Source organism: Rhinolophus sinicus, chromosome 16 (genome assembly GCF_057876585.1).
Source record: "Rhinolophus sinicus isolate RSI-liver-muscle chromosome 16, RSI-T2T, whole genome shotgun sequence".
NCBI lineage: Eukaryota > Metazoa > Chordata > Mammalia > Chiroptera > Rhinolophidae > Rhinolophus > Rhinolophus sinicus.
Window position 1 is genome coordinate 26,870,791 of NC_142516.1, and position 24,908 is coordinate 26,895,698.

A 24,908-nucleotide genomic window follows, 5' to 3' on the forward strand; every position below is an offset into this window, starting at 1 on the left:
GAAATTTAAAGACTTTAATGAGTAGAACATTCAAAACTGAAATAACTTCAACAAGGAAGACAGCTGACCTTAACAAGGTACTTTGCTAGTGAATAAAACATGGACTGACTCATAATCTCATTAAGACTTCCACCACCCAGGAAAGAGTAGCCGATTATACCATTTTATAATCCAAGTTTACAAAAAGTTTACTACCCAAATCAAGACATGTTTGTACCCACAGATAGCTTATCTCCAAAGGCTCACACCAGCCCTTCCCCCCAATGGCCATGTGTCTCCTCTCTTCTTTGTTCCCTTCTCCATGCCAAAAATACCAACTTCACTTCTTCAGGAAGAATGGACAATCCAAGATTATACAGTGGGCCTCAAGAAGAAAATGTGGAAAAGTCGAAAAGCAGGAAATAAACAAGGCCGGTTTATTCTTCAAGTAAGAATTGCTTGTTTCTAATTCACTTTAAAACCCAAGACTTGCATTTACCAGTCCTTTCCCCTGAAGCCAGCTCGCTGTTAGAAAGGCGAACCTGGACGTGAATTCACGTCTGTGAAGGAAAGGTAGTGGAGAAACACCCTGCAGGGGCAGTCAAGGAGAGGAGAGGTAGGTGGTGGTTAATGAGCAAGTGCCTGTCCAGCCAGCCCCTTCTTCTCCTGGCTCGGATCAACCAATGTAGATGCGGTGGAAATCATTGGCACCAAAAGCAGCATTACACTTGGGACATTTGCGCTGGCGGGTGTCATAGCGAGTCTTCACACACTCAAAGCAGAAAACATGAAAACACTTGGTAAGTACAGCATCCTTTTTACGCATGTTGCAACATGGACAGGTCAGGCGTGCCTAAAAAAAGAAAGAAGTCAGAGTCTGAACAACCATAAAGATTTACGATCCAAAGGGCTCTCATACACAAGCACACAAAAAACAAGAAAATCCACTAAGCACTAAAACAAGAGTACCATTTCCCCCTCTCCCCCAAAATAAGCGATTCTCTAGTTAACTTCATGTAAAGAAGTCCAGTATTTATTCTCCCAGTCTGTTAGTTGGCCACTTCAGGCCTTGACAAAAAAAAACACAAAGCAATCACAGACGCAGTTTTGCTAACCTTGTAATCCTTAATCTCCTCCATCAGAATCTCATCACATTTGGGTACATTGTCTGGTTTCTTTGTGGTCTCCAGCTTCCTTCGAAGCCTCGAGATGTCCTCCTGTGGTAGGATAACATACCCATTAGACACACTGCCTTCGACCTGCCATTTTTGAGAAAAATAATTGCTCCAACTTGAACATTCTGTTGCAGAAAGAAAGGATTTTCTGTCTTTTCACATCCAATTATCTTTTAGGAATGTGGGGAATTGCAAATGGCAAGATATTTTCTTTTGTTTCAGAACAGGCAACCATAATCCTATCACCAAACTAGAGCTGCACTGTCAATTTAGTTCTGTGAAAATACAGTCTAAGAATTTAGAGGGATGGAAGATAAATAAATAAATAAATACATAAATAAACAACTTGATAGGCCACTTTAAGGTAATTAGTTTTAAGATGAAGGTAGACTGGACTGAAAAAATTTATAGGATAAGGATAGAAAAGCACCACGAGAAATAGTTGGCATGCCAAAAACAGAAAAATTACAGAACTTTAAAGTCCTCTAATATAGGTTTGTTGCTATTTTATGAATTCATTCCTTTCATAAATATTTATCTCATGCCCATTAGGTGCTAGGCACCATGACTGGCCTTGGGGATATGGCAGTGAAGAAAACAGACTCGGTCTCTTCACTCGAGGAACTTGAGTCAAGTAGGAAATGACAAACCATTAGACCAATGACTCCTTCATAAAAGATGGGTGATTTCAGAGCTCAGAAAACACCGAACAAGCAAAATGTAAAGAAAAACAACTGCTTTTACCTGGGCTCGTTTGAAATTGAACATATCCTTTTCTTTGGTGACACTGTTCTCCACAATCTCATCTTGAAAATCATGTAGCTTCTTCTGAGCCAACTCCAATTGTGCCTTGAGGTCATCTGCAAGCTGGGCTGCCTCCATTGCCTATGTGGGATGTACGAACAGTGGCACCTTTAACACCCCTTATTTCCAGTGAGGCAAAATGTTAATTAACCCAAGTCCATGGAATAAAGTGAGCCTATAATTTCATCAGTGTCATACTTATTTGTTCCTTGGAGATGAAGTGTCACTCTCAGTTACAGAGTAATCAATCATACCTTGCGTTTATTCATCTCCAAGGCTTGGGTCCTAAGGCCCAGCTCCTTCTCTCCGGTGCCAATGTTGCTTTGTAACAGATGCTCCTTCTCTTCCAGTTTCCTTACTACCTGTAACTGGGCGTCAACCTTTGAAAAAGAAAAAGCATTTTGACATAAAAGGGAAGGAAAAAGAACTGCCTACGCTCTGTTAATTCACAGGCCCACAAAAGAGATTTCTGAAATAGAAATTTCAGACTTTTACTGATTTTACCCATAAACCCTTCAAAATCCATGCAAGACTACAACAATTAAAAGCTTACAAGATTACAATAATTAACTTTTAATTTAAAAAAAATATTGCTGATGATTCAAATAAAGAGTCTGGGAAGCCACTGAAAAGATTCTCCTCCAAACTGCCAAGAACAGGAAATTACATTTACAGTTATTTATCTTCTCTGGCCACAATAATCCTCAAAGCCTGGAAATTCATACTAGAACATGTAAATTACAGCTCAAGCAAAAGTTCAAGTGTATCTCTTTCAGAGTGGCTAGAGGTTCTAAAGTAGTTTTTTTCTTGAAACTCATGCACAAAGTCCAATGAAATACTATTAAGGGGTAAAAAGTAAAGTCACACACCCATAAACTTTCATCACAACATCCAGAGGTAATTAGGTAACCAGTCTTACAGTTTCTCATGCAACCTTCCAGAAATTTTTTAAAACACAGCACATGCATACAAAAACACATGCATTTTTAACACAAGAGATAATAAAATAAATACATCACTTAATGATATATTTTAGACATTTTTCTGTATTAGCAGATCAGTATCTACATTGTACGCCTTTGCAGGGATATATAATTTATTGACCAGTACCCTACTAATGTACATTTAGTTTTCTGTTTTTCCTATTGGAAAAAAAATGTCACAATAATCATTCTTTTATGCATATTTTCACATAGAAAGAACCCTCCTTCAACAGAATTCTGGGAAGCACTATTCACTCTAATTACCTGAGTCTTCAGGGTCAAAACCTGGTCAGCCAGCTCCTCCTTCTCTTCTTTAAGTAACTTATGGATCTGATTGGACTTGATACGTTCTGACATGAGCTTGAAATTCGCATCATCCTTCTCCCGCAGCTGCTGCATCAAACGGATATTTTGCTCCTGCATGTCTTCAAAGGCCTGGCCTGTGACATCCATCTCAGAGAGCAGAGCTTCTTCCTCCTAAAATAAGGAGGAAGAACTTTCCTTTTAACAGAATCTTCTAACTCCAAACAACTGAGCACAGGAAACTTCCTCACTGTTCATTCAGAAATAAATTAACCTAGTAACAAAGACAGACTTAGTTTTAAGCTTAGTTTTGCCACTATGTTAGCCCTAGGAATACAAAACAATTATCTGAAGCTACTGGCACTGATTACTGGTCTGACGCTATTAGCTGATCTGTACTCAAAGTCAGTTAAAACAGACAAAAAGTTTATCCATACCATGATCAAGCAAACCAATCAAGTAGCAGTAGGTTATGAGAACTTCTAACATAAAACCTCATTTTCTCATACTTTTCCACTGTTATAATTCTGAATTTAACCTATTGATTTTCCAACAGTGTTGCATAACAATCTGACAGGTGAAAAAATGGTATCTAAAATTGTTTTAACCTACATTTGTGTTACTGTAAATGAGCATCTTTTCATATGTTTACGAGCCATCTGTATTCTTTCCCGTAAACTATTCATATTTTTTGCCTATTCTTCTACTGGGTTGTTAGCTTTTCTTCCCTGTTATTTTTTTAGGAGTTTTAATATATTAGAAAGATAAGTGCTTTTGTGGGAAGAGTTAGAAATTTTTTTTTCCTTTTTGTCATTTATCTTTTGGCTTTGCTAACAGTGGTTTTTGCCATGTAGAGCTTTGCAGTGTTTTATTCAAGTCAAAATTATCCATCTTTTCTTTCATGTTTTAGACTTTTATTAATAGTTTGAAAGGTCTTCTCCATTCCAATATGTAAACGAATTTACCTGTTTTCTTCTAGCTCTTTTTTGAATTTATGTCTTTAATATAATATCTATAATACATTTGGAAATTATCGTAGTATAGAGTGTTCAAGTACATATCCAACTTTTTTCGATTTTGTTTATTTTTCCCCACCACCTTTAAAAGGCTTTCTTTTCCCCACTGATTGAAAACTGTATCTTCAGCACATATTAAATACCCACGTGTACTTTGGTCTATTTCTGGACTTTCTGCTCAGTCCGTCTGTAAGCCCCAAGCTATCTTACCTACTCAAACTTTGTTTTAACATCTTTTAGAGATAGGAACTGCCACCCCTCAATCCCATTGCTCTTCTTTTTCAGTTTTCCTGGCCATTCGTGTTTATTTTTCCGTAAGTACTTTAAAATTATTTTGTCTAGTACCAAAATAAACAAAAACCAAAATTAGTATTTTTATTGGGATCACATTCCATTTATACTTTAACTTTGGGAAAATTAACATTTTTAAGATAATGAGCTGTCCTACATAAGAATATTGTGTGTCTTTACACTTGTACTAGAACCTCTCGTATTATAGTTGCCTGATAAATACTTTAAAGAGAGAGAGAGAGAGAGAGAGAGAAAAGTAGCAATCAACAGATTTAAGAAAAGTCAAAACCCCACTTCTTGTGAAAGGAATATATATAGGTTCGAATAAAGTTCCTCTTTTCAAGGTACTGAATGATCAAGTCACCATTAAAACTACTTCACCGCACTGTCATTTTGCTATTTCTTAGAAACAGTGAAGGTGTTCCTCACGGTAGGCATACGTGTTTCTTCCAGCCAGTTTTGGTATCTTTATTATTGAACGCTAATAAAATTCACTGGGACTTAAAAATAAAGAAATACACGCTCATTATAAGAACGGGAAAAGTCTCTACAGTTCTATGACCCAGATACAATCACAGTTAATATATTAGTTATGTATTTACTTGGGCTGCTTATTTTACTTAGTTTCATATATTTATAATCATAATGTGTATAAAATGCAATCTCTTCTATTTCATTTTACATTCATTATACCCCGATTCCGGATCAGCAGAGAAAAGCTAGATCCTGCAATAAACAATGTTTGAACAACTGGCTATCCATTTGAAAATAAAAGTAAACTTCCTGCCTGGCAAATGTATAAAACAAAATAAAGGATGAAAGACTTCAGTGTAAAAACAAACATACATATAGGAGAAAAAATATTTTTAAAGAAGACTGGAATGAAAAAGCAAATTTCACTGCCAGTAATTTACTTGTCCAGTAACATTTACTTTAAAAGCTAATTAAATAAAGAAAGTGTGCCCACCTGCTTGGCCATGGCCAGCTTCTTCTGTAAGTATTCTATCTGCTCCTCTACTGCCCGGATCTTCCTCAAGGCGTCCTCATCAGCCATTTTCTTGTTCTCTTTTTTCTCCTTATCCTCTAGTTCTTTGAGTCTTTGCCTTAGCTCTTCCAACTACAGGAGGAAAGGAATTACACAAAGAAAAAGCTATAATACAATTTCAAAAATCAATTAATACCATGCACAGGTGGAGGGCTCATAATATGAAAAGAACCTTTACAAAATTATGAAAGGAGATAAATGATATACTAGTACATCACATCACAACATTATTTTAACATCACTCCATTCCAAAATTACATGCTTCTATAAGGAACATTTTTGAGGCGTGCACATGTTTCTTTAACGTAGTTCTCACCCTATTTTCTCTCTAGGCCCCCAAATTTTAAGAGAAGAAGACATTCTTCCCAAAAGTAATCAGAAAAAGAGGATCATTATAACAATGATTTGGATGGCATAAGGGGGGGTAAAAAGTTTGAAAAGCCTATTCCTACCCTAGTAAGGTATACTCTGATATACCTTACCACCTAGTAGAGAATTTGGAAATTTCTATTTTAGATGGCCTTTGAAAAGGAAGGAAACATTGCTGAGTTTTAAACACTAACTTTAAAGCTAAGGAAAGAAACGCTATCCTTCAGAAGTGTGCTGGGAAATCCCACAAATGAAGATTTTAATCCAAATGACAGGTAACAGCAGACTAGATTACCTCCGCCTTAGACTTCTTCTCAGCTGCCATTAGCTGAACTTTGTCCCTCTGTTCCTTTGGGGCAGAGCGGTACATATCTAGCAATAGTTTCATCTCCTTTTGGCTCTCCTGTACCTTCCTATGATGAGGGTGGTAGAGGAAGGAATGGTGTAATGAGAAAACAAAGGGCATCAGAGCAAGGGAATTTCAAACTGAGCACAATATTTTACAACAGTTCTATTTTACACTTTACATCACACATTTAAAAGACAAAACTTGCACAGACTATCAAGAGACTTCTCAGAAAAGTAAGCTGTATAAAGGAATCATTTCTCCCTTCAGACCTAGTTCTCAAGTTATAAAACAAACATTTGAGGGGCAGCCGGTTAGCTCAGTTGGTTAGAGCACAGTGCTCTGAACAACAAGGTTGCCGGTTCAATCCCATGGGCCACTGTGAGCTGTGCCATCCACAACTAGATTGAAACAACTAGACTCAGAGCTGATGGGTCCAGGAAAAACACACTTAAATAAATAAAAGTTTAAAAATAAATAAATAAAAATAAAATAAACATTTGAGGCCCTTATTAAGTAGGCAAATTTCTGGAGCCCCATTCATAAAAACTGAGATTCAATAGGTCTGGGGTGGGGTCCAGGAATGTATTTCAAATAACTCACCCAAGTGATTCTGACACTATACTTGAAAAATATTTGCCTTAAAGAAAGAGATCAAGAGGAACGAAGGGAAAAAAGGAGAAAAAGTTTTATGTATACTGCTAACCCTAATTTGATAATTAAGTGATTAACCATCAGCTGAAGACTAAAATTTCATCTCTTACTAAATTATCAAACCCTTAACTATACTTTTATATACCAAAGAAATTCAAACATTTTGAACACAGCGGTCCCTCAAATCCAAAGGTCACTGAGGCTCAGCTATGACCATTGCAGGGAAAGAAGTAACCAGTTCTACCAAAGAAGATTCTGGTTATGCAGGGACGGGGAGATGTGTGAGGTTACAACGCTGTGTCATTGACTTCAAGGTCTGTCTTAACATTTTCATGCCTGTAGGAGTACACCTCCTGAGAAATCACTTAAAATGATCTGATATATATGCAAACTAGTCAACTGCCAGGCAAACAGATCAATATTGTTCAAATTACAGTGCTACATACTCTTAGTATAATTTAAATTACAATTCATGCCAGCAATCTGCCAGTAGTTAATTCCAGTAATTCTCAGGAGTGTCACTTCCAACATGAGACCTCTGTCCTTAATTTGGATTCATGAAAAATAGGGCCACAACCACAGGGTTTACTGAGACTTGACCACTGAACAGGACTACACAATAGCCATGCAGGCCATTTTGGCTGCACACTTGATCAAGAACGGAGACCACACTAACTGTGCATTTAGTTATACTCAAAATAAGAAATTATCAAAGCCATCAGCGGAACATTTCGTGCACAATGTCCTAACCTTAGCTTTTGAGTCAGAGTTACTCTAAATATTGCTCTTACTTGAGTTCAATCTTCAATTGTTTGATAATTTCTGCTTCCTTTTTCCTTCCATCGTCATGTTTCCCTTTCTCTTTATCCTTAGCAGAATCTCTCTCTTTTTCTGACTCTTTCAGTTTCTGCTTCTCTCGTTCTCTCTCCTTTTCCTTCTCCCGCTCTCTTTCTCGCTCCCTTTCTTTCTCCCTCCTTTCTCGCTCTCGCTCTTCCTCATCTCGTTTGGACTTCATTTCGTTGGCTTCCTCCTGAGATGCCTTCGACGCAGAGGCCTGGGCGGGTACGTCCTCGAGATCGTGTTTCACCTCTGCAGGCTCGTCCTTAGGGTCCTCAGTACTAGACTGTGACTGCAGGAGGGCACTGCCACTGCGCAGACGTGTCTGCGACGACAAAGAAAGGAAAGGAGCGTATCACTCAGGACAGCCACACTGCTGGCCTCACTCGAAAACAGCTTACACACTGAATAGCAAACGATACTTCTGCTGCTGCTCCCAGTTACCTTGTTCAGGTCAGACTGGGCTTCTCTCAGTTTCCGCTTATACCTCAGGACCTCCCCTTTCAGCTGGTGATTGTGATTCTGGAGGCTACTGATGAGGTGGCGCATCTCCCGGTTTATGGGGCCTTAAACACAGCAACCGCAGGTTATCAACAACTGTGATGTGAGCAAAGGCAGAGTGGGGAGTGCAGAACACACCAGGGACCAACGAGAAAGAGGGAGAACTGCCGAAAGAAAGGGTCCTTCTCAGAGGATGGAAACAGAACTGGCCAATTGAAGTTAAAAAACACTCAGACTGTGAATCAGAATGAATTCCAGGATTTGATGTGAGGTTCTTTAGGACTTCTGAGCTCCAGCCAGTACTAACAACTCCTGGTGACATGCTGTGTCATTCAAGGAAGGCATGTGCAGCAGGAAAACTGCGGGGAGCAGCAAGAGTAACTGTACCTGCTTGTTCATTGGCAGCAAGCGTCTGCTCAAATTCTATCCTCAGCATCTCATACTCCTTGCGGACCTGGGCCAGTGTATCTTCTAGCTGGATCACTTCGGTCCTCAGCTTCTTATGAAGACTAACCTCATCGCGCTACACACAGGAAAAGGAAACAATGAAAAATTCTTATCATAATGTATAAATACCATCATATTCTACGTTTCCTAAATTTGATCTCTAAGGATCTAATAAGAAAAAAAGAAAATACCAAGAAAAGAGGTTAAAATACCAAGAAGAGATTACTCTGAAAAGTTCCAATTCAATCGACACTTAATGAGCACCAAATAGCTACAAAATTCTCATGTGATAATCAGCAGGATACTAAAGAAATAAATGAAACAGCCCCAACTCTGAGAATGTTACAATTTAGTTGGAGAACTAAACAATAAAACAGCATAAAACATATGTAAAGTAAGATAATTCATTTGGCAGACATATAGCAAAAAGCCAACTATTATAACTTAAGGACTACAGAAGATACAAAAGGGAACACATGAATATTCTGCCTTAAAAAAATCATTTACACATGTATTATATGCTATAATGGCTTGTAAGCAGCTTCTACCCACTATCCCCCCCATGCATATACGGCTCCGGCCATACTAATCTGTTTTTATATCTGTCATTCTCACTGTGGGGAATGTCCTTCTCCAGTTTTTATCTATCAGTAAACTTGTATTTATCCTTAAGATTCAAACTTCACTTTGACACGTGGACCCAGGAAGGTTCCATAGTCAAGTAAGATGCTCTGTCTCCATCAGTGCACCCTTGGGGTACGCCTCTACTGTACCACACAGCATCCTAACGGATATTAATTCTCCCCACTAGACTGTATGATCCTTGACGGCAGGGTGCCCACCATCTAGCAGAGTCAAGACCTACAGCCACTATAGAAATGTTTGCTGAATGAAAAAGAGAATAACACGAGAGAATAATATTATAAAATTTATGAGGCAGAAAAACTTAATACAAGACAAAACTAGGCTGTTACCTCAATGAGCTCAACCTGGCGCTGGTGGGTCCCCCTGGTGCCATGGAGCAGGGTCCGAGCCTCATCCAAATGTGCTTTCAACTGCAGGCTCTCATTGTACAGGACAGAGAACTGTGACTGCATGCAGCGGTATTCCGGAGTCTCCTTCACCACTTCCTCCACTGCGCTCCGCAATTCCACCTTAGGAGGGCCCAAAGAAAAGTCAGACGCAGAATCTAGTGTCTGTGCCCTAGACGCCAGACAGGAAATAAAATCTTAAACTCACTGAAGTCTTGTGCAATTGAGAAAAGCTTTATGAAGGTTAGGAAGTAGATCTACCCATTCCTCTAATTATGTAAAAATCTATCCCAAATTAAATTAGATCATCCAAGAGGTGGTCCCTAGTACCTGTATTCTTCCACCCCAGAGTTGTTTTGGTTGATAGATGTTTTACATTGTATGTTAATCTAGACCAAAGGACACTACAAGAGCCCTATGAAGTTTCTCAGACCTAGGGACAGAGATGAGCACTATGAAATTTGTCAGGATGCTTATTTTAGGAACATAGTTTAGGACCCCAGTCAGTAACTTATTCTCTTTCTTAACAGTCACAGAGAAAAATACTTTTGACATTACATCAAAAATAGTTATGCTTCTCCTAAGCAACTGTTTACTTTAATTACCCAAATATGTCATTTGATTTAACTCAGGTTTTTGTTTTTTTTTGTTTTCAATTTAAACATCTTTATTCATATATTTACTTAGAAATAAATCACATTACAAAAGACAGGTGGCTATGATTGAAAGAGGGATGGAAGACTTTCAGAATCCACTTTCTTCCCCCACAAAGAACCTGTGGAGAGAAAATTCTAATGGGCAGGTTTGAAAACCAACAGGATCAGTGACTATGTTTCTTTTCTGTTTTGGCAGCTAGAAACTGCAGGGCCAAATTCTGTGGCCCATATCTGGCAATTACTGACATGTGAATGGACTATCCTGCTAGTGCGTGTGTGTGCGCGTGTGTGTGTGTGTGTACATTCAAGCCCCATTTTTTAAATTCATTTTAGATCCTCACTCTAATTTACCCTAATACTCATTTTTCTCAACAATTCCTAAGTTACAGCACCTTAATTCAGTCTATATATCTTTATAGGTTGCTTTAAATCTTTTGCAGAACAAGGCAGGGTACAAACATACAAGTAAATATATAAGTAAATAAATAGATATACCAACAAAAGTTACATTTTTCTTTTCCCTCACTAATTATAAGGGTTCGCAAGTATGTATGTGAGTTGGTCAGCAAAACGTCTCACTTTACTCCCCCTCAGAGATACATCTCTCCTACCTTCAGCTTTTCATTTTGCGTAGTAACCTCCTCAAAGTCTTGCCGAAGTTTCTCCAGCTCACAGTGACGGTTCTGAGCCAACTCTTTGTTCTCCTCAAGCTCTGCATTCATTTCCTCAAACTGAAGAGAAGCAGAACATTAGCCAAATGAGAATAAAGAAGAATTTTTAAATCACTCCCATTCCTAAGCTTCCATCTTCACGGATCCACTCTTCTGGCAAAAGCCCACTTTGCCACTTGTGAACACAATCCTAAGTACCTAGCCCAACACCTGACACCAGGTCAAATATGTCTCCTGAGTGACCCATTGATTTTACCTTCCGAGCATTGATAGTGATTGTGCCGCCGTAGAGACTGCTCCCTGCTCCATATACCTTATAACCTTTTGAATTCACCTACAGGAAAGACAAAGATTCTTTAGTGAGAGACCCTAAGATTTCAGTCTGATAACAAAAGTACCTTCAAAGGAGTCCGTTTGGCCTCAAGTACTGCTACCCAAGTCCATCCTTTCTGAGTCGACTCCTCAAAATGATTCTAGTCTCCAAACTATAAATAAAACAGCACTTGCCCGCTCTAGGACTTCTGCTAAGTGTCGGTTGAGTCGCTGTTCCCTCTTTCGAATTTTGTCGATATCCCACTGCAGGTCATCAATCATGGACTCTAGGACAGACACTCGTGACTCAGCTGTCTCCACTTTACTCTGCAACTTGGAGAACTACAGCCCAAAGACAGGAATTCAGAAAAATACAGGAAAGAAAAAAAGACCAAGTTAGAAAAAAAGGCCTTACATCAATACCTTTTATCCAATGCAAGAATATAAAAGTGAAATTGTAGGTTCTTTTAACAGTTCTACATCGATTACAATCATGAAAACCATAGAAGTCTATAAGAACGTTCATGCAAGGAGAAGACCACCTAAGAATCAATACTTTTTCTACCTCTGAGAAGCACCCTTTCCTTACAGTTAATAGTTACCATTTACTTAGCACCTAGCACTTCGGCACTTTATGAATATTATCTCTAATGGTCAAATAAACCCATCAGTAAATGGGTCTTTTTTAAGAGACAAAAGATAACATCCTTGATATTACCAAATATTTTAGGAGACAAAAACTCAAATATATGTTCTTTACCCCCAACTTTCCCTTGCCACACTTTCACAAATGATAATCCAAAGAGAACAAAAGGAAAACTTCCATTCTCCTTTTTAAGCTGATCCCAGGACAATCTGGAATCAGACACTATAAAGATACAAAAACTTTTGTTCTGTTTATTTTGGAGCTCTGCGCCAGCTAATGCTGTTTAATACTTTAATTACAAAGCTGTTACATGTTCACAATTAATTATCTATACACACACTTTGTGTTGGTTTAAAATATGGCCCCCAAATTCCTTGATAGTCCTCCCATCAAGAGGTGGAGTCACTGTCTCCTCCTCTTGAATCTGGGTCCACTTTAGTGATTCAGTGGAAATGATGCTACATAACTTCAAGGCTATGTCTGAAAGGCCATGAAGGTTCTGCCTGATGTTCCTGGGATGCTCAATCTCTGAAAGAAGCCAGCTGCCATGTAAGAAGTCTAACTCCCCTGAAAGGGTCATATTGGAGAGGCTACTGCAGGTATTCCAGTGAACTAGGGTGAGCTCCCAGCTGACAGGTAGCATCAATAGCCGGCCACAAGAGCCACCGTGGACATCAGCTCAGCTGAGCAAAACAATGTCTCTCTCCAAGTTAGTAATGCTAAGTGAGATTTGGGGAAGGCCTGCAAGAAGAAGACCTTTTTCATCTTGGCAGCACCTGGTTTATGTCTTAAAACATGACAAAAAAGTTCTTTTACTTTTTCACTATACTCCAACTTATTTAGAAGCACTGCTATACGCTAACTCCTCTGAAGGTTGATGAGAATCCATACGTCTTAGTGACGTTCCCAGAAGATTCTCACACAACCAGCCCAGCATGGACCTTGGCCCTGGAGTTTAGGAAACAGGCACAATGAGGAACACAGGCTTTGCAGCTAAACGGACAGACATCCAAATCAGCCTTCAGTCACCTTCTGGCTGTGGGCCCTCAGACGAGTCTGAAATTGTTTCCTTAGCAATAAGATGGGTTTATTTGACCATTAGAGATAATATTCATAAAGTGCCTAAGTGCTAGGCACTAAGTAAATGGTAACTACTAACTTCCGAATAAGCATAAGAGTTGGGTAGCCAAACTAAGGTCCAATTGCAGCAGAACAGCCTTTGAACTAAACCAAAATGATAATCAAGAGTGTCAGAAGAGCCTCGTAAGGCCTAGCATCACTTTATCTCAATTGTTTTATACAAACAAACAAATCCCCAATCTTGACATGGTTTGTTCATGGCACTATTTCTGTCCAAGTTTGGACTGAAAACCCACACTCCTCAAGTTTCTAGGCCATCATCCATGCAGTAGTTCCTACAGTCATGTCCTCAGATGAATTTCTACCAACCTATTCCTCAGTAACGTTGTACATGGTCTTTTATATTGAGAGGAATTCCTTGTTTGCGGGTTTGGTGTGTTGTTTTGCAAAACCCCATATGATGGTATTTCTTGCTAAAAACTAAAATTCTAAAATGTCTGTTTAAACAGAGTCATGGTCAAGGATAGTCAATGATTTTCTTCCTTTAACCTTTCCTCAGATTTTGATTTCTCAGAGCTGGCTGTTTTAGCCTGTCCTGCATGCTCTTCAATATACAAATAGGCTTTTTAGAGTAAGATCTTTCTGGTGAAGTACCTCCTGAGACATGGTGTGATGCTTCTCCTGAAGGAGGTCTGTCAGTTCCTGTAGCCTCACGTTCTCTTGTGCGAGGAAGGAATTCAGCTCCTGCACTGCTTCCTCCACTATCAGATTATCTGAGGGAGAAGAACTATAGTTTAGCATCTGTAGTGTCAAACTTTAAAACTGTGTATCCCACCAAAGCATTAACACTCTACCTCACTTAATTTTCCTGAAAACTTCAAGAATTGGGCTGGTTTTTCTATTAACTTCTCACGACAGATTAATTACCCAGCAGATAGGTAACTTGCTTAAGGAAATGATCCAACCTTGTGCTTTGCAGAGGTTGACACAGAGCCAAGGTCACCTAACTCCCATCCCTTTCTATATAGTCAAAATGCCTTGAGAAAAGAAATGGAGTTCTACTATAACTTTATTCAGATAAGGCACAACCACCCCAAAAACGGCATTTTAGAATTGTAGCCAAGACAGTGGTATCTCTAATCTGTCAGACTTCATAGCAATAAAATTCTACTTTATACTATTATTCACTAACACCAAAATGAAGCATCTTTCTGTTGGAAGAGAAGGGGGGCAGGGAGCAGAAATTTCCTTGTTCAAATGAGCACCTATGAAATCATAAAGAATAAGGATAACAGCATAGCGTTCCTTATCATCTTCTGAATACCAGGCTAGGGGCACTCCTGAAGCTAAAAACCCAAAATGCACAGTAACATTTACAAAGAAGGTAGGTAAATCTATAGAACTAATTACACCAAGTTAATGTATTTAAAAGTAGAGCCACAAATACCATAGCTCAAATCCAAACATTAGTAAATGAAGCCAGATACTCTCGGGATATAAACTGCTCTTTAGAGACAGTTATCAGGAAGAAAAATTGTGCCCTTATACCACCCGATGGCAGCACTCTTAGAAACACTATAGAACAGGTTGGTAGTGTGGTGATTTCCATGGTTTTCCACCAGGATTGCCCATCAGAATCAGAACTTTTAAAATTAGACACTCCCCTAGGACCCATCCTATACCTACTAAATACAAATCTCCACAGGCAGGGCCAAAAAAAAGAGTATGCTTGGAAAACTCTCAGAGTGATTTATAATCCAAATTAAGAACTGGGGACTGAACTTTACTTCTTTTAATAAACTAAAATATTGAGAACAATAGACTATAGTAAGAGCTCAGTAAATATTTCATGAATTAATAAGCTGATAAATGCAATTCTTTTGAATCAAAAACCAATAAATATGGGGAAAGAAATGAACATTCAAAAACATATAGTTGAGGGGCGTCTGGTTAGCTAAGTTGGTTAGAGCGTGGTGCTCTTAACAACAAGGTTGGCCAGTTCGCTTCCCCACATGGGCCACTGTGAGCTGCGCCCTCCACAACTAGACTGAAACAACTACTTGACTTGGAGCTAATGGGTCCTGGCAAAACACACTTAAATACAGAAAAAAGTTAAAAAAAAAACAAAAAAATTAGAGTTGATGCTACAATTCATACCTTATACATCTCTACCTCTTAGAAAGTTCAGCTTATCAATGGCAATTGCCCTTGATATAAATAAGAGCTTAGCAATTTGCAATGTGTAATGTTTTATTTTTTAATTTAAACCCTACTTTAAGATGCATGCCATCAAAAGAATACTTTTAAAATACTATTTAATATACTACTTGTTTCAGTTCCTTTTTAAATATAGCAATTACTTTACTTGATATTCATTTATAAAATCACGTTTAACATTGACATAACCACTGCGTGTGGCACGTTATCCCGGCTCTTGCCTCACCTCCACTGTTCAGCTTCCGGGATAAGAGCTCCACCTTTTCTTGCAATTTATCATAGACAGTCACAACCTGGGACACAGCTCGGCGGGAGGACTCCACACGCTCCTGCAGCTGAGACTCTATCTCTTCGCTGGAACTGCTGGCCAAAGTAGCAAGGAAAGAGAAAGCTGGCTCTTGCCCTTCCCCTGAGGACACGGGGGGAAAAAAGAAGCCCCCTGCATTATTCAACTGGAAATACCAAATCCATTTTTTTTTTTTCTCAAATGGAGAACCTCAAAGCAAGGCTCTTCAAATCAAAACACAGCCCGCAGGTCAATCCACAACACTCACCTCTCTCTCGGTCATCTTTCCGTTCCTGATTGCTGTCAGAGTCTGGTTCTGGTTCAGGCACAAGGGCTTTTCTTTCTGCGAGTAGGTCTCCCAAACCCTGCTCCAGATCGTAACGTTTAAGTATGATACGGATGTTTTCATCAAACTGGAGAAGATCAGGTACAGTTAGGGAAAAACAAAAGGACACAACTTTGGAAATGAAGAGTGTTAAGGAGAACTAAAACGCTCAAATAAAAATCTGAGCAAACAAACAGTTCGCTACCTGACTCCAGTACCGGTTAACAATCAATAATGAGGCATCGTCTGTGGCCTGTCTTCGTTCCAGTTTTTCAATGTGCTCGCGGAGCTCATCCTCAATGGCCTGCCGTTGATCCACCATTTCCGCCAGCTTGCGATTCTTGGTTTGCAGTGTTCGAATGTCTAATTCCTCCTGCCCCAGGAAACCAATCTTATTAGTCTCTATAACGAAATTAGATAAATCTTTAGATAAATCAATTGTGAAACTCAACAAGACCTTATTAGTTAGCTAGTTCCTATGAATAAAGCTGTTCATTCAAAAATAAACTTAAAACAATTAGATCAGAAGTAGAGGCACAAGGAATACAGGAAAGGGTCTATGATTAGGAGAGGAAAGAATGATACACACAATGATACCAAGACCTCGAACTCACTCATCTCAGTGTTCTATTCACATGCACATCCCCAAAGTACTGCTACTGAGACTCCACCATCCAGCTAGATCACCCTCTACCCCCATCGACACGGACACCTGGCTCCTAAGCACTGCCCTTCATTCCGTCAAGACTGTGGCACCTGGGTCCATCTCTATCCCAGTCCCTGCCAACACATCCAGTGATCTCAATATACATATGGACAAGTACACATGTGGACAAACCACATCCTCTAGCATCTAGGCTGTATTTTGAACTCCTTAACTTTAATGATTACCTCCTCCACTGCACTTCAGCCATGTATTTCAGAAGCCACGTCTTGGACTTTTGTCATTCTCTGGAACTGTGCCACATCTGAAATCTTAAATTCCAACCTCCCATTCCCTGAATAAAGCTGTATCTGTCCAGGCATCTCATGCCCTTATCCCAGTACCATCCCTCACCTAGATCTCCAAAATTCTGAGTTCTCTCCTTTCTCCATTAGTCCCTTTCAGTCTCCACTATCTCCTATGCTTGACTATACAATATAGTTTTTCCTTCAATCTCCTGCCTATGGAGTTCCTTAATTCTCTGCCCTTAATCCTGTTATTCCACCTCTGCAAACAAAACCCAATCTGAATTAATCCACATATCTGACTACTCCAGTCAATATCCAGTACGTGGGGACTTCTAGATAAGGTCATTAAACCGAGGACACTGCTGCCTTTAAAAATAAATTCCTAACCTGAACAGACCTTAGAATCTGTCTGGAAATGTTTCTTTAACAAGTGAACTATCTCCTTCCTATTCTCCATTGAGACAATATCAAACTACCAAGCCTTGCCCCCTCACAATAAGCAGGTCACTTTGCTTCCCATTTTAAAGAGAAAATAGACGGCATCAGACGGAAAGCTCCTCAATTCCCCATCTCCTTGACCTCTTCATACCACTTACCAACCTATGTACACATTCTTAAAACCTCAACTTGTGCTCAGAATCCCATTCTCCTCTGTATCTGCAAAAACATCACTCCATCAGTAATTCCACACCATTCTTAGTATCTTTAACTTCTCTTTGTAGCTAAGACAATTGGGGGTGGGGTGGGGCAGTATCACAGGCAAAGAAACAGAATTGGAGAGGATTTGCTTTTTACTTTACCTAGGAATTGATAACGTTTTAAAGTACGGTGTTTCCCCAAAAAAAGACCTAACCAGAAAATAAGCCCTAGCATTTTTCAGGATTACATCCCCTGAACGTAAGTCTTAATGAGTCTTTTGGAGCAAGAATTAATATAAGACCCGGTCTTATTTTTGGGGAAACACGGTAAGAACTGTTTACGAGTGCACCAATTTCTTGTTTTACTTCTCTCTACCAGTTTGGCTAAAATATTCTTGATATATCAAGAGAGGCAATAGTTTCCCAATGTACCAGTTTATGAATACTATTTATAAACTATATCCTCAACCTCTTCTCTGACACTGCCTTCCCCTTCTTGATCTGTTTGAAAACTGGATAAGAATACATTTTCCTGCAGGTTTCTCCACTAGTGGCTGTCTCTCTCCCACGCCCCTTTAAGTCCTGAGCCTGGAGACAGAAAAGGTGTCCTCCTTGTTGGCCACTGTCACTTCCAGGCCATTATGCCACCCTCCTCCCTAACACCTCCTCGCTCTGCAGCTCATGCCACTGGTCTGTATGTACCACCTGCCCCCCTGCCTTGCTGTACTCATCTCTAAATGCCCATGTCAGTCCCCCACATTTCCTGAAGATTTAGCACCTAGATTATTCTCACTCTCTGCAATACTACTCCTGATTTCAATTCCCATACAGATGACATTTCCTATACATACCAGATCATCAAGTCACTGACCTCTTCTCCTCCAATGATCTGTCCTTTTGTTCCCTCAGTCACCAAACTCCGTTATTCCTAATCTTAGATATACCCATATGTTCTCTAGAAGCTCAATTTCAAACACCTCATTCTCCATAATAACCACCTATTTTGCCAGCTCACTCTAATTTCCTGACTCCAACACTTTTTCAACTCCTCCAAGATCTACAATCCATTGGTCCTATACCTTTCCCTGTCATTCACTCCTCTCACTTCCTTCTTTATGGAACTTCAATTCTGTGGTCAAGCCATTATAATCATGCCCTTTTATAACCCTCTTCTCCCTCAGGCTCCTTCATCACACTTGCCTGGTAAAAACGCCAACTTGGGTAACATCTAACTCTCCACCTACTCCAGGCCTATATCCATGCAGCTGAATGTGACTAGAAAAAATAAAGCACCATGCTGTTTGGCCTTACTTTAAATTCGTGATCACAAATTCAAGTAGGTCCTCAGTGCCGCCCAGCAACTCTACTCCATCTCTCCAATCCATTCTCTCTCTAAGACAACTACTTCCTACCTTCTCCTGTCTCTTCAAACCTCCAAAACCGCCTCACCTATCCTCACTCTCAGAAGAGTCTTGCTTCTGATTTCAATGGGGAAAAAAAAATAGAAGCAATCAGAAGAGAATGTCCACAGCTATCTCCCATAACCACAACTACTGACCTGTCTACATCTCTGAACCCATATCCCCTGCCTCCTTCTTGTTGCTATGGGCAAACTGCCCCTGCTCTAGGTAAGGCCAATTCCCCCTCCAGTGAACTTTCTATTGTTAAATATATATATCAGTCTTCCCCTTACTCCACCCATTAGCAGCACCCGATAAACTCCTTCTTGAAACACTTTTCTTCATTTGGCTTCTGGGACCCCACTCTCTCTTGTTCTCCTACTTTACTGGCCCCTTCTTTTCCTGTCTCTTTGGTTAGTTTCTCCTCATCCCCTTGAGATCAGAATGTTGCAGTGCTTCAGGGCTCGGTTCTCAGTCCTCTTCTCCACCTATGCTCACTCCTCAGAGGAGAGCTGCTAGTCCCACTTTAAATACCATCTACAAAATGATGATTCCCAAATGCACAGCCCAGACCTCTCCCCAGACTGCAGATTACTATAGCCAACTACCTATCCACTCAGAGGTCTAATAAGTATCTCAAACTTACATGTCCAAAGTCAAACTCATGATTCTCCTCCACAGCTCCCAAAAATCGGCTCCTCTCATACTCTTCCCTAGCTCAGTAAGTGGAAGTGCCATACTTCCAAAATCTTGGGGTAATCCTGCCTCCTCTCTCTCATACACTTCATCCAATCCATCAGAAAATCGTGTCAATACTACTTCCACAGTGATCCAAGCCAACACGATCCCTCATCGAGATTATTCCAACAGCCTCCTGCAGCACTTCTGCGCCCCAGGTCACGTCTTGTCAGCCTGCCAGATTTCAGCACAGCTGTGGTGGACAGCTCCGTTCACACTGTCAGTGTTCCCACTTCAAGCACACTTTGGAGTCTTAGTTTTTTGTTCCACAATCGCAGCTGGCTCACTATAGCAACCTCGAAGTACAGAGGAGAAGTTATTGCCTTTAAGGGCAACCTTCAATCAGCTGAGCTCCCCATCCTTAGAGAGGTGGAGTGGGACGGGGAAGGAGAAAGAACAAGGAAACAATTTTGCTAACTGAACTCCTGCTTACAACCCTGGCTCCTCTTCAGTCTGTCCTGCAGACATAAGTTTGAGCATGTTACCCCACTGCTTGAGTCCTTCCAATGGCTCCTCGCTGCTTTCTGGATAAGGTTCAAACTGGTATGTGTGCTTTGTGCTTCCCTTAGAGCATGTGGTTATCCCTACAAACAGCACCCATCCCACTCTAAGAGTTTGCTCCCTTGTCAGTGCCGCCCTAAAAACTGTAGTCCAGGAACTGTCGTCAGTGTTAAAACACAGTGTCTGGCAAATAACAGGTGCTCAACAAATATTTACGGAATGAATAAATGTCCTTGGGAGCGTGATGTGAGACAGTGCTAAGACTAAATCACCTTCTGGCAGGAGAATGGTGTCATTGAACCGCAGACAGACTCAGAAATGACACTTTATCAACAATGTACTCTGAATGCTTGTATTATTCTCTCTGATTCTCAGCCTCAACTCAAATAAATAACAGATATGGTTTCACAAGCTATACAAACATAAAGCATTTTTAACAGCCTATCCCCATGACTGAGTTCCAAAATACAGACTTCTAATCTAGATCAAAACCTATTACAGTGAACTTCTGACACCTAAAGAACATATAACATATATACTATAAGTTTTTGGTATATTATAGTCTAAAGAAACTGTCAACACCACAAGAGCAAGGACAATACGTGTATCTATGTTATCCCACTATGAATACCATTATATTCATAGTATTTAACCCAATAATAATTATTAATAGCTCAAATATATTGAGTACTTACTATGTTAAAGGTAATTTTTTAACCCTTAACAGGGACTCTATCCTCTTAACAACCTAATGAGGTAAATACTATAATTACATTTTACAGACAAGGAAACGAGAGGTGCAAGGAGGAGAACTAGGAAGTGGTCGTGCTGAGCGTCGCCAGGCAGTCTGGCCTCAGACTCTCACTTTTCACCACTCTGTCCATGATGTTGCTACATTACCTCTTAGTACCTGGCACCTAATTTTTTGGTGAATAAAAAAATGAATGTACAGTTTCACACTTCTAAATACCTATAATCCATGTGCATCAGACACCAGGCTCACCAAAGAATATAAACACGCCTTTGAAAATAAAGATCAAAGTCAATATCTCTTTTTCAGACCTGGCCACTACATCATTTCACCTACTTTTGTCTGTTTTATTTCCATCTTCTTTTCAAATAAATTCTTACTTTCAGTTTGCAACTGACAGAAGAAAAGCACACTTTCACAACACTGTTTTCACATACCGTTGAAGAGACACCCCCCAGCTTAATTGTTTCCACTGTGGTCCCTGAATCTTCAACAGCTGTCTTCTTCTCCGGAGGCACAGATGTGCCAGGTTCTCCAGCTGTTCTTTTATTTCCAACTCCTGACATCTTGGCACAAGATGATAGCCGTTTTCCTGGAGGAAAAAAAAGATACAGACTAGGTAACATATGTAAGAAGAGCAACAACAAAGAGAGACCACCTATGATGTAAAAACTAGCAATTCTTCGAGCCAGCCTTTTAACCTGGATCTATTAATTCCACACCAAGCAACACGATCCCCAAATCTCTCTTGGAAAAAAGAAGCAAATTGTGGAGTAAGAGTCAGGGCTGAATTTACATGACTACAAATTTCAAAACAGGATACTAATAAGAAATAAGAAAACAGGCAACGGATTAAGAGACCAAGAAGAATTTCAGAAATCTCACTTCCTAAAATGCCAACAATCAGAAAAATACAGTTTGATTAGGACAGAAGTTAATTCTACTGTGTTGGAAGAATCAGAGCTGAAAAGGTATCTCTGAGATGTCTACTAAATCATTAATATTGGATAAGTCATTTATCATCTGAGCCCGTATTTCCTAAACCAGGAATGAGTATATGCTTCCTACGACCCTTACAAGGAATAAGTATAGAAAGAATTTAGCATAATGCCTGACGCGAAGTATGCACTCAGAAACGCTAGCTCTCCTTTTTATATTTGCGGTTTCTTCCCTATTTCCAAAGCTCTCCCCATGATTTTCTGCAACCCTAAAGAAGGTAGACGTGGGTGCGAATTCCAATTCTACTTTTTAGGGAGAGGAGCTTTAGTTTCCGCCCATGGACAACAGAGGTGAGCGTATTATTTTGTCTGCCCTGTCTCCCAGGGTTTCGGAGCTCAAAGGAAGCGGAACAGATGCTAAAACACTTTATTCTTTAGAGGCAACCCAGCTATCACCGAGACACACGACTCTGTTCCAATTCAAGCTCCAGGAGAAGGGATATCGGTGGCAGCAACCTGGGTCGGCCCTCGCCTTGGAGAGAGAGGAGACAGAGGAGCAGGACACGGGTCTCAGTCCGACTCGAGAGGCCAAGGCCCCCAGCCTCCCGCACGGCCAATTGCAGGCCCGGAAGGCTGTCCCGAGCCGGAGAGGGCGGAGATTCCCGAGGGCCCGCACAAACCCGTCGCGCCCGTGGCCGAGACCTAACCTGGCTTCTTCCAATTCGCGTCGTCGTCCGAGAGCGGAACTCGGGTCTGTTATTCACCACGGCCCGCACAGCCCTCCCACCTTTCACCCCTGACCCGCAGGCCAAGACCCATCGAAGCTTCCGGGAGACGGAGCCAGAGAAAGAAAAAGGGAAAGAAAAGAGGAAGTCGCTTCAACGAACCGGGAGGATGTGACGAAACGCTAGGGCGCCGAGCATCCGGAAGTGGGTGCCGTCTCTGTAGCAACGCTTGGGGGTGGGGGGCCAGCTGAGACTTTGAGGTGTACCCCGGCCTCACCTGGCGCTAGCGAAAGCGGCCATGATTTTTTAGGCTTGTTAGCTTTTTACTACGACCTGATTTTTCTACTGAGATGAAGTGCCTTATTCTGTTGCCTGTTATTGGTTCTACCGAAACTCGTTCAAACTGCCGATTGGCTGATGGTTCCGTCAATCTCCCAGCAGACAAAAATTAACCTCAGATACCTCGGGAAAATGTTGCTCGGAACCCATCGTGCTGGAATGAAGGGTTCTGGAGAAAATTAAAGAGAGTTCATAGGTTTCATGGATTGTAGGTTTTTCTTAAAGGGAACTGTATATACAGCCCTGAATACACCTTAGAAACATTTGGAGAGTTTTGGTCCCTCTAGCATAGGGCCTGCACATGGACAGTTGTTGTTTTTTAAAAGCGTTTCCCCAACCCTACCCCACCCCTCTTCTTCCCTCGCTATTTGAAGACTGCGAACAAGGTTGACAATTACTGCATTTGTGCTGCTTTGGAACGTGAAATTGACCAGGAAAGAGATAAGAAAAATCAATAAGTAGTTTCTGATCTCAACATTAGTCTATTTTAAGCTAATTAAGCAATGATTTTTTTTTAGTCAATAATGAACTGCTTTTTCCCATTCAATTAAACTAAATATGTTTTAATGATACGAAAATAATCTAACTTACTAATAAAAAGTTGTATGCTCGCAGAACTATGTAAAACTACCTAATGACATCAGATAGCGGACCAGAGATGGAAGAATGATTGCTATGTCTTTAAAAAAAAAAGAGAGAAGGAGAAGGAGAAGAACCAATGGAATTTAGGCATCTTTGGAAAAAAAGCTCAAACCTAACCCACACTGGATTTCTAATAGTATGAAGACTTTGGTCCCTGTGCCCACTGGGTCTTACTGTGGATAAGTAAGAAGGTAAACAAGAAAAAACTTCATGGTTCCCACTACTGGAACACTGCCTAGCCTGGCTCCATGTGGACGTCACATTTTGTTGGGTGAAGCAGAAGCCTGAACTGTGTTTGGGAACCCACCTGCTGAAATGTATTGTATGAAATAATAATACTAATTCTCTGATCTCCCTCTTTTGGCTGTTCTGCTCTTGACAAGTCTTGTATCCACAGAGCCACTGAATGGCAAACTTCTAGCCCAAAGTCTGTTAACTATAGTTTCATGGGCTATATTTGGTCAACAGATATACTTTGTTTATTTTGGACAGTCTTGGCTGCCCTTTGTGGTTACAAAAACTGACTTAGTTGCCAACATTTAAAATAGGATATTTTACATAAAAATCCAGATTATTAACTTCTCTTGAAAATGTTGAAGATCTAGCAATACTGGGTTTATATTCTTGCATGGCCACATTGCCTGGAGCTGAACAGTCCTTCCACTTTTATTCCTGTTTGCTATAATTTCCACTATTATCAGTTTTCGTACACTAGTTGAGTTGCATTTGAGTATCATCACCTGTGTGTGATATTGTGATAAATCAATAGCTGTTACTAAGTGAATACATTGGTTGCCTATTTAGCATCCATTCCCCATCTCTCACCTCTTAACAGAACACAACAAGGATTTTATTCATGTATCCATTTAGTTCCCTTCATTCCACATCTTAAAGGGAAGCTGACTTCACTTCTATCCCCAAGGATTGTCTTCCTATAAATAGTAAGTCCCCCTCCCGAAACTAAGCTAAACTCCTAATCTTAACAGTGGACTGTTTAATCAGGGTGAATTGCTTGGAATAGTAGGACTGAAGCAGTTTACTTAACCTTTTGAATTTTTTTGTGTGAGGCCCAAAACTGTTCGAACATTCTTGCTACCCAGGTTGGTAATGAAGCCAATATAGAGATAGGCAGAACGAAGAGAATATTGGGGAAATGGCACCAAATCAACTCACTTAAGACTCCTCTAACCTCAACCCACACTTCGGAGTGCTAGAGAAGATCTTGAGAAGAGCGCAGACCTTTATAGAACCTTTCAATTCTCACCATGTAGTTAACTATATTCTCCAGCTACTGGTGAGATCTATGTTTTC

The 24,908-nt window shown here is 40.2% G+C and overlaps 1 protein-coding gene across 3 annotated transcripts; it reads right to left on the minus strand.

Annotated features, from left to right (window-relative positions):
* RNF20 (ring finger protein 20) lies at window positions 1-22,766 on the minus strand. 3 transcript variants are annotated; one of them, XM_019729255.3, is made up of 20 exons: window positions 22,599-22,766; window positions 21,391-21,545; window positions 16,180-16,347; window positions 15,918-16,062; window positions 15,590-15,772; window positions 13,801-13,919; window positions 11,616-11,762; window positions 11,365-11,442; window positions 11,049-11,168; window positions 9,725-9,904; window positions 8,691-8,826; window positions 8,247-8,368; window positions 7,757-8,127; window positions 6,261-6,378; window positions 5,519-5,668; window positions 3,206-3,418; window positions 2,213-2,338; window positions 1,899-2,039; window positions 1,095-1,196; window positions 1-832 (listed from the first exon to the last, which is right to left on the minus strand). In XM_019729255.3, the coding sequence occupies exons 2-20, from the start codon at window positions 21,517-21,519 to the stop codon at window positions 656-658; spliced, it is 2,925 nt and encodes a 974-aa protein (XP_019584814.3). In that variant the 5' UTR covers window positions 21,520-21,545; window positions 22,599-22,766; the 3' UTR covers window positions 1-655. The 3 variants fall into 3 exon arrangements, with proteins under 3 accessions (XP_019584814.3, XP_019584817.3, XP_019584816.3); XM_019729258.3 differs by having other exon boundaries at window positions 522-832; window positions 16,180-16,376; window positions 22,599-22,717; XM_019729257.3 differs by lacking the exon at window positions 22,599-22,766 and adding an exon at window positions 22,348-22,519 and having other exon boundaries at window positions 522-832.
* Window positions 22,767-24,908: the final 2,142 nt, after the last annotated feature.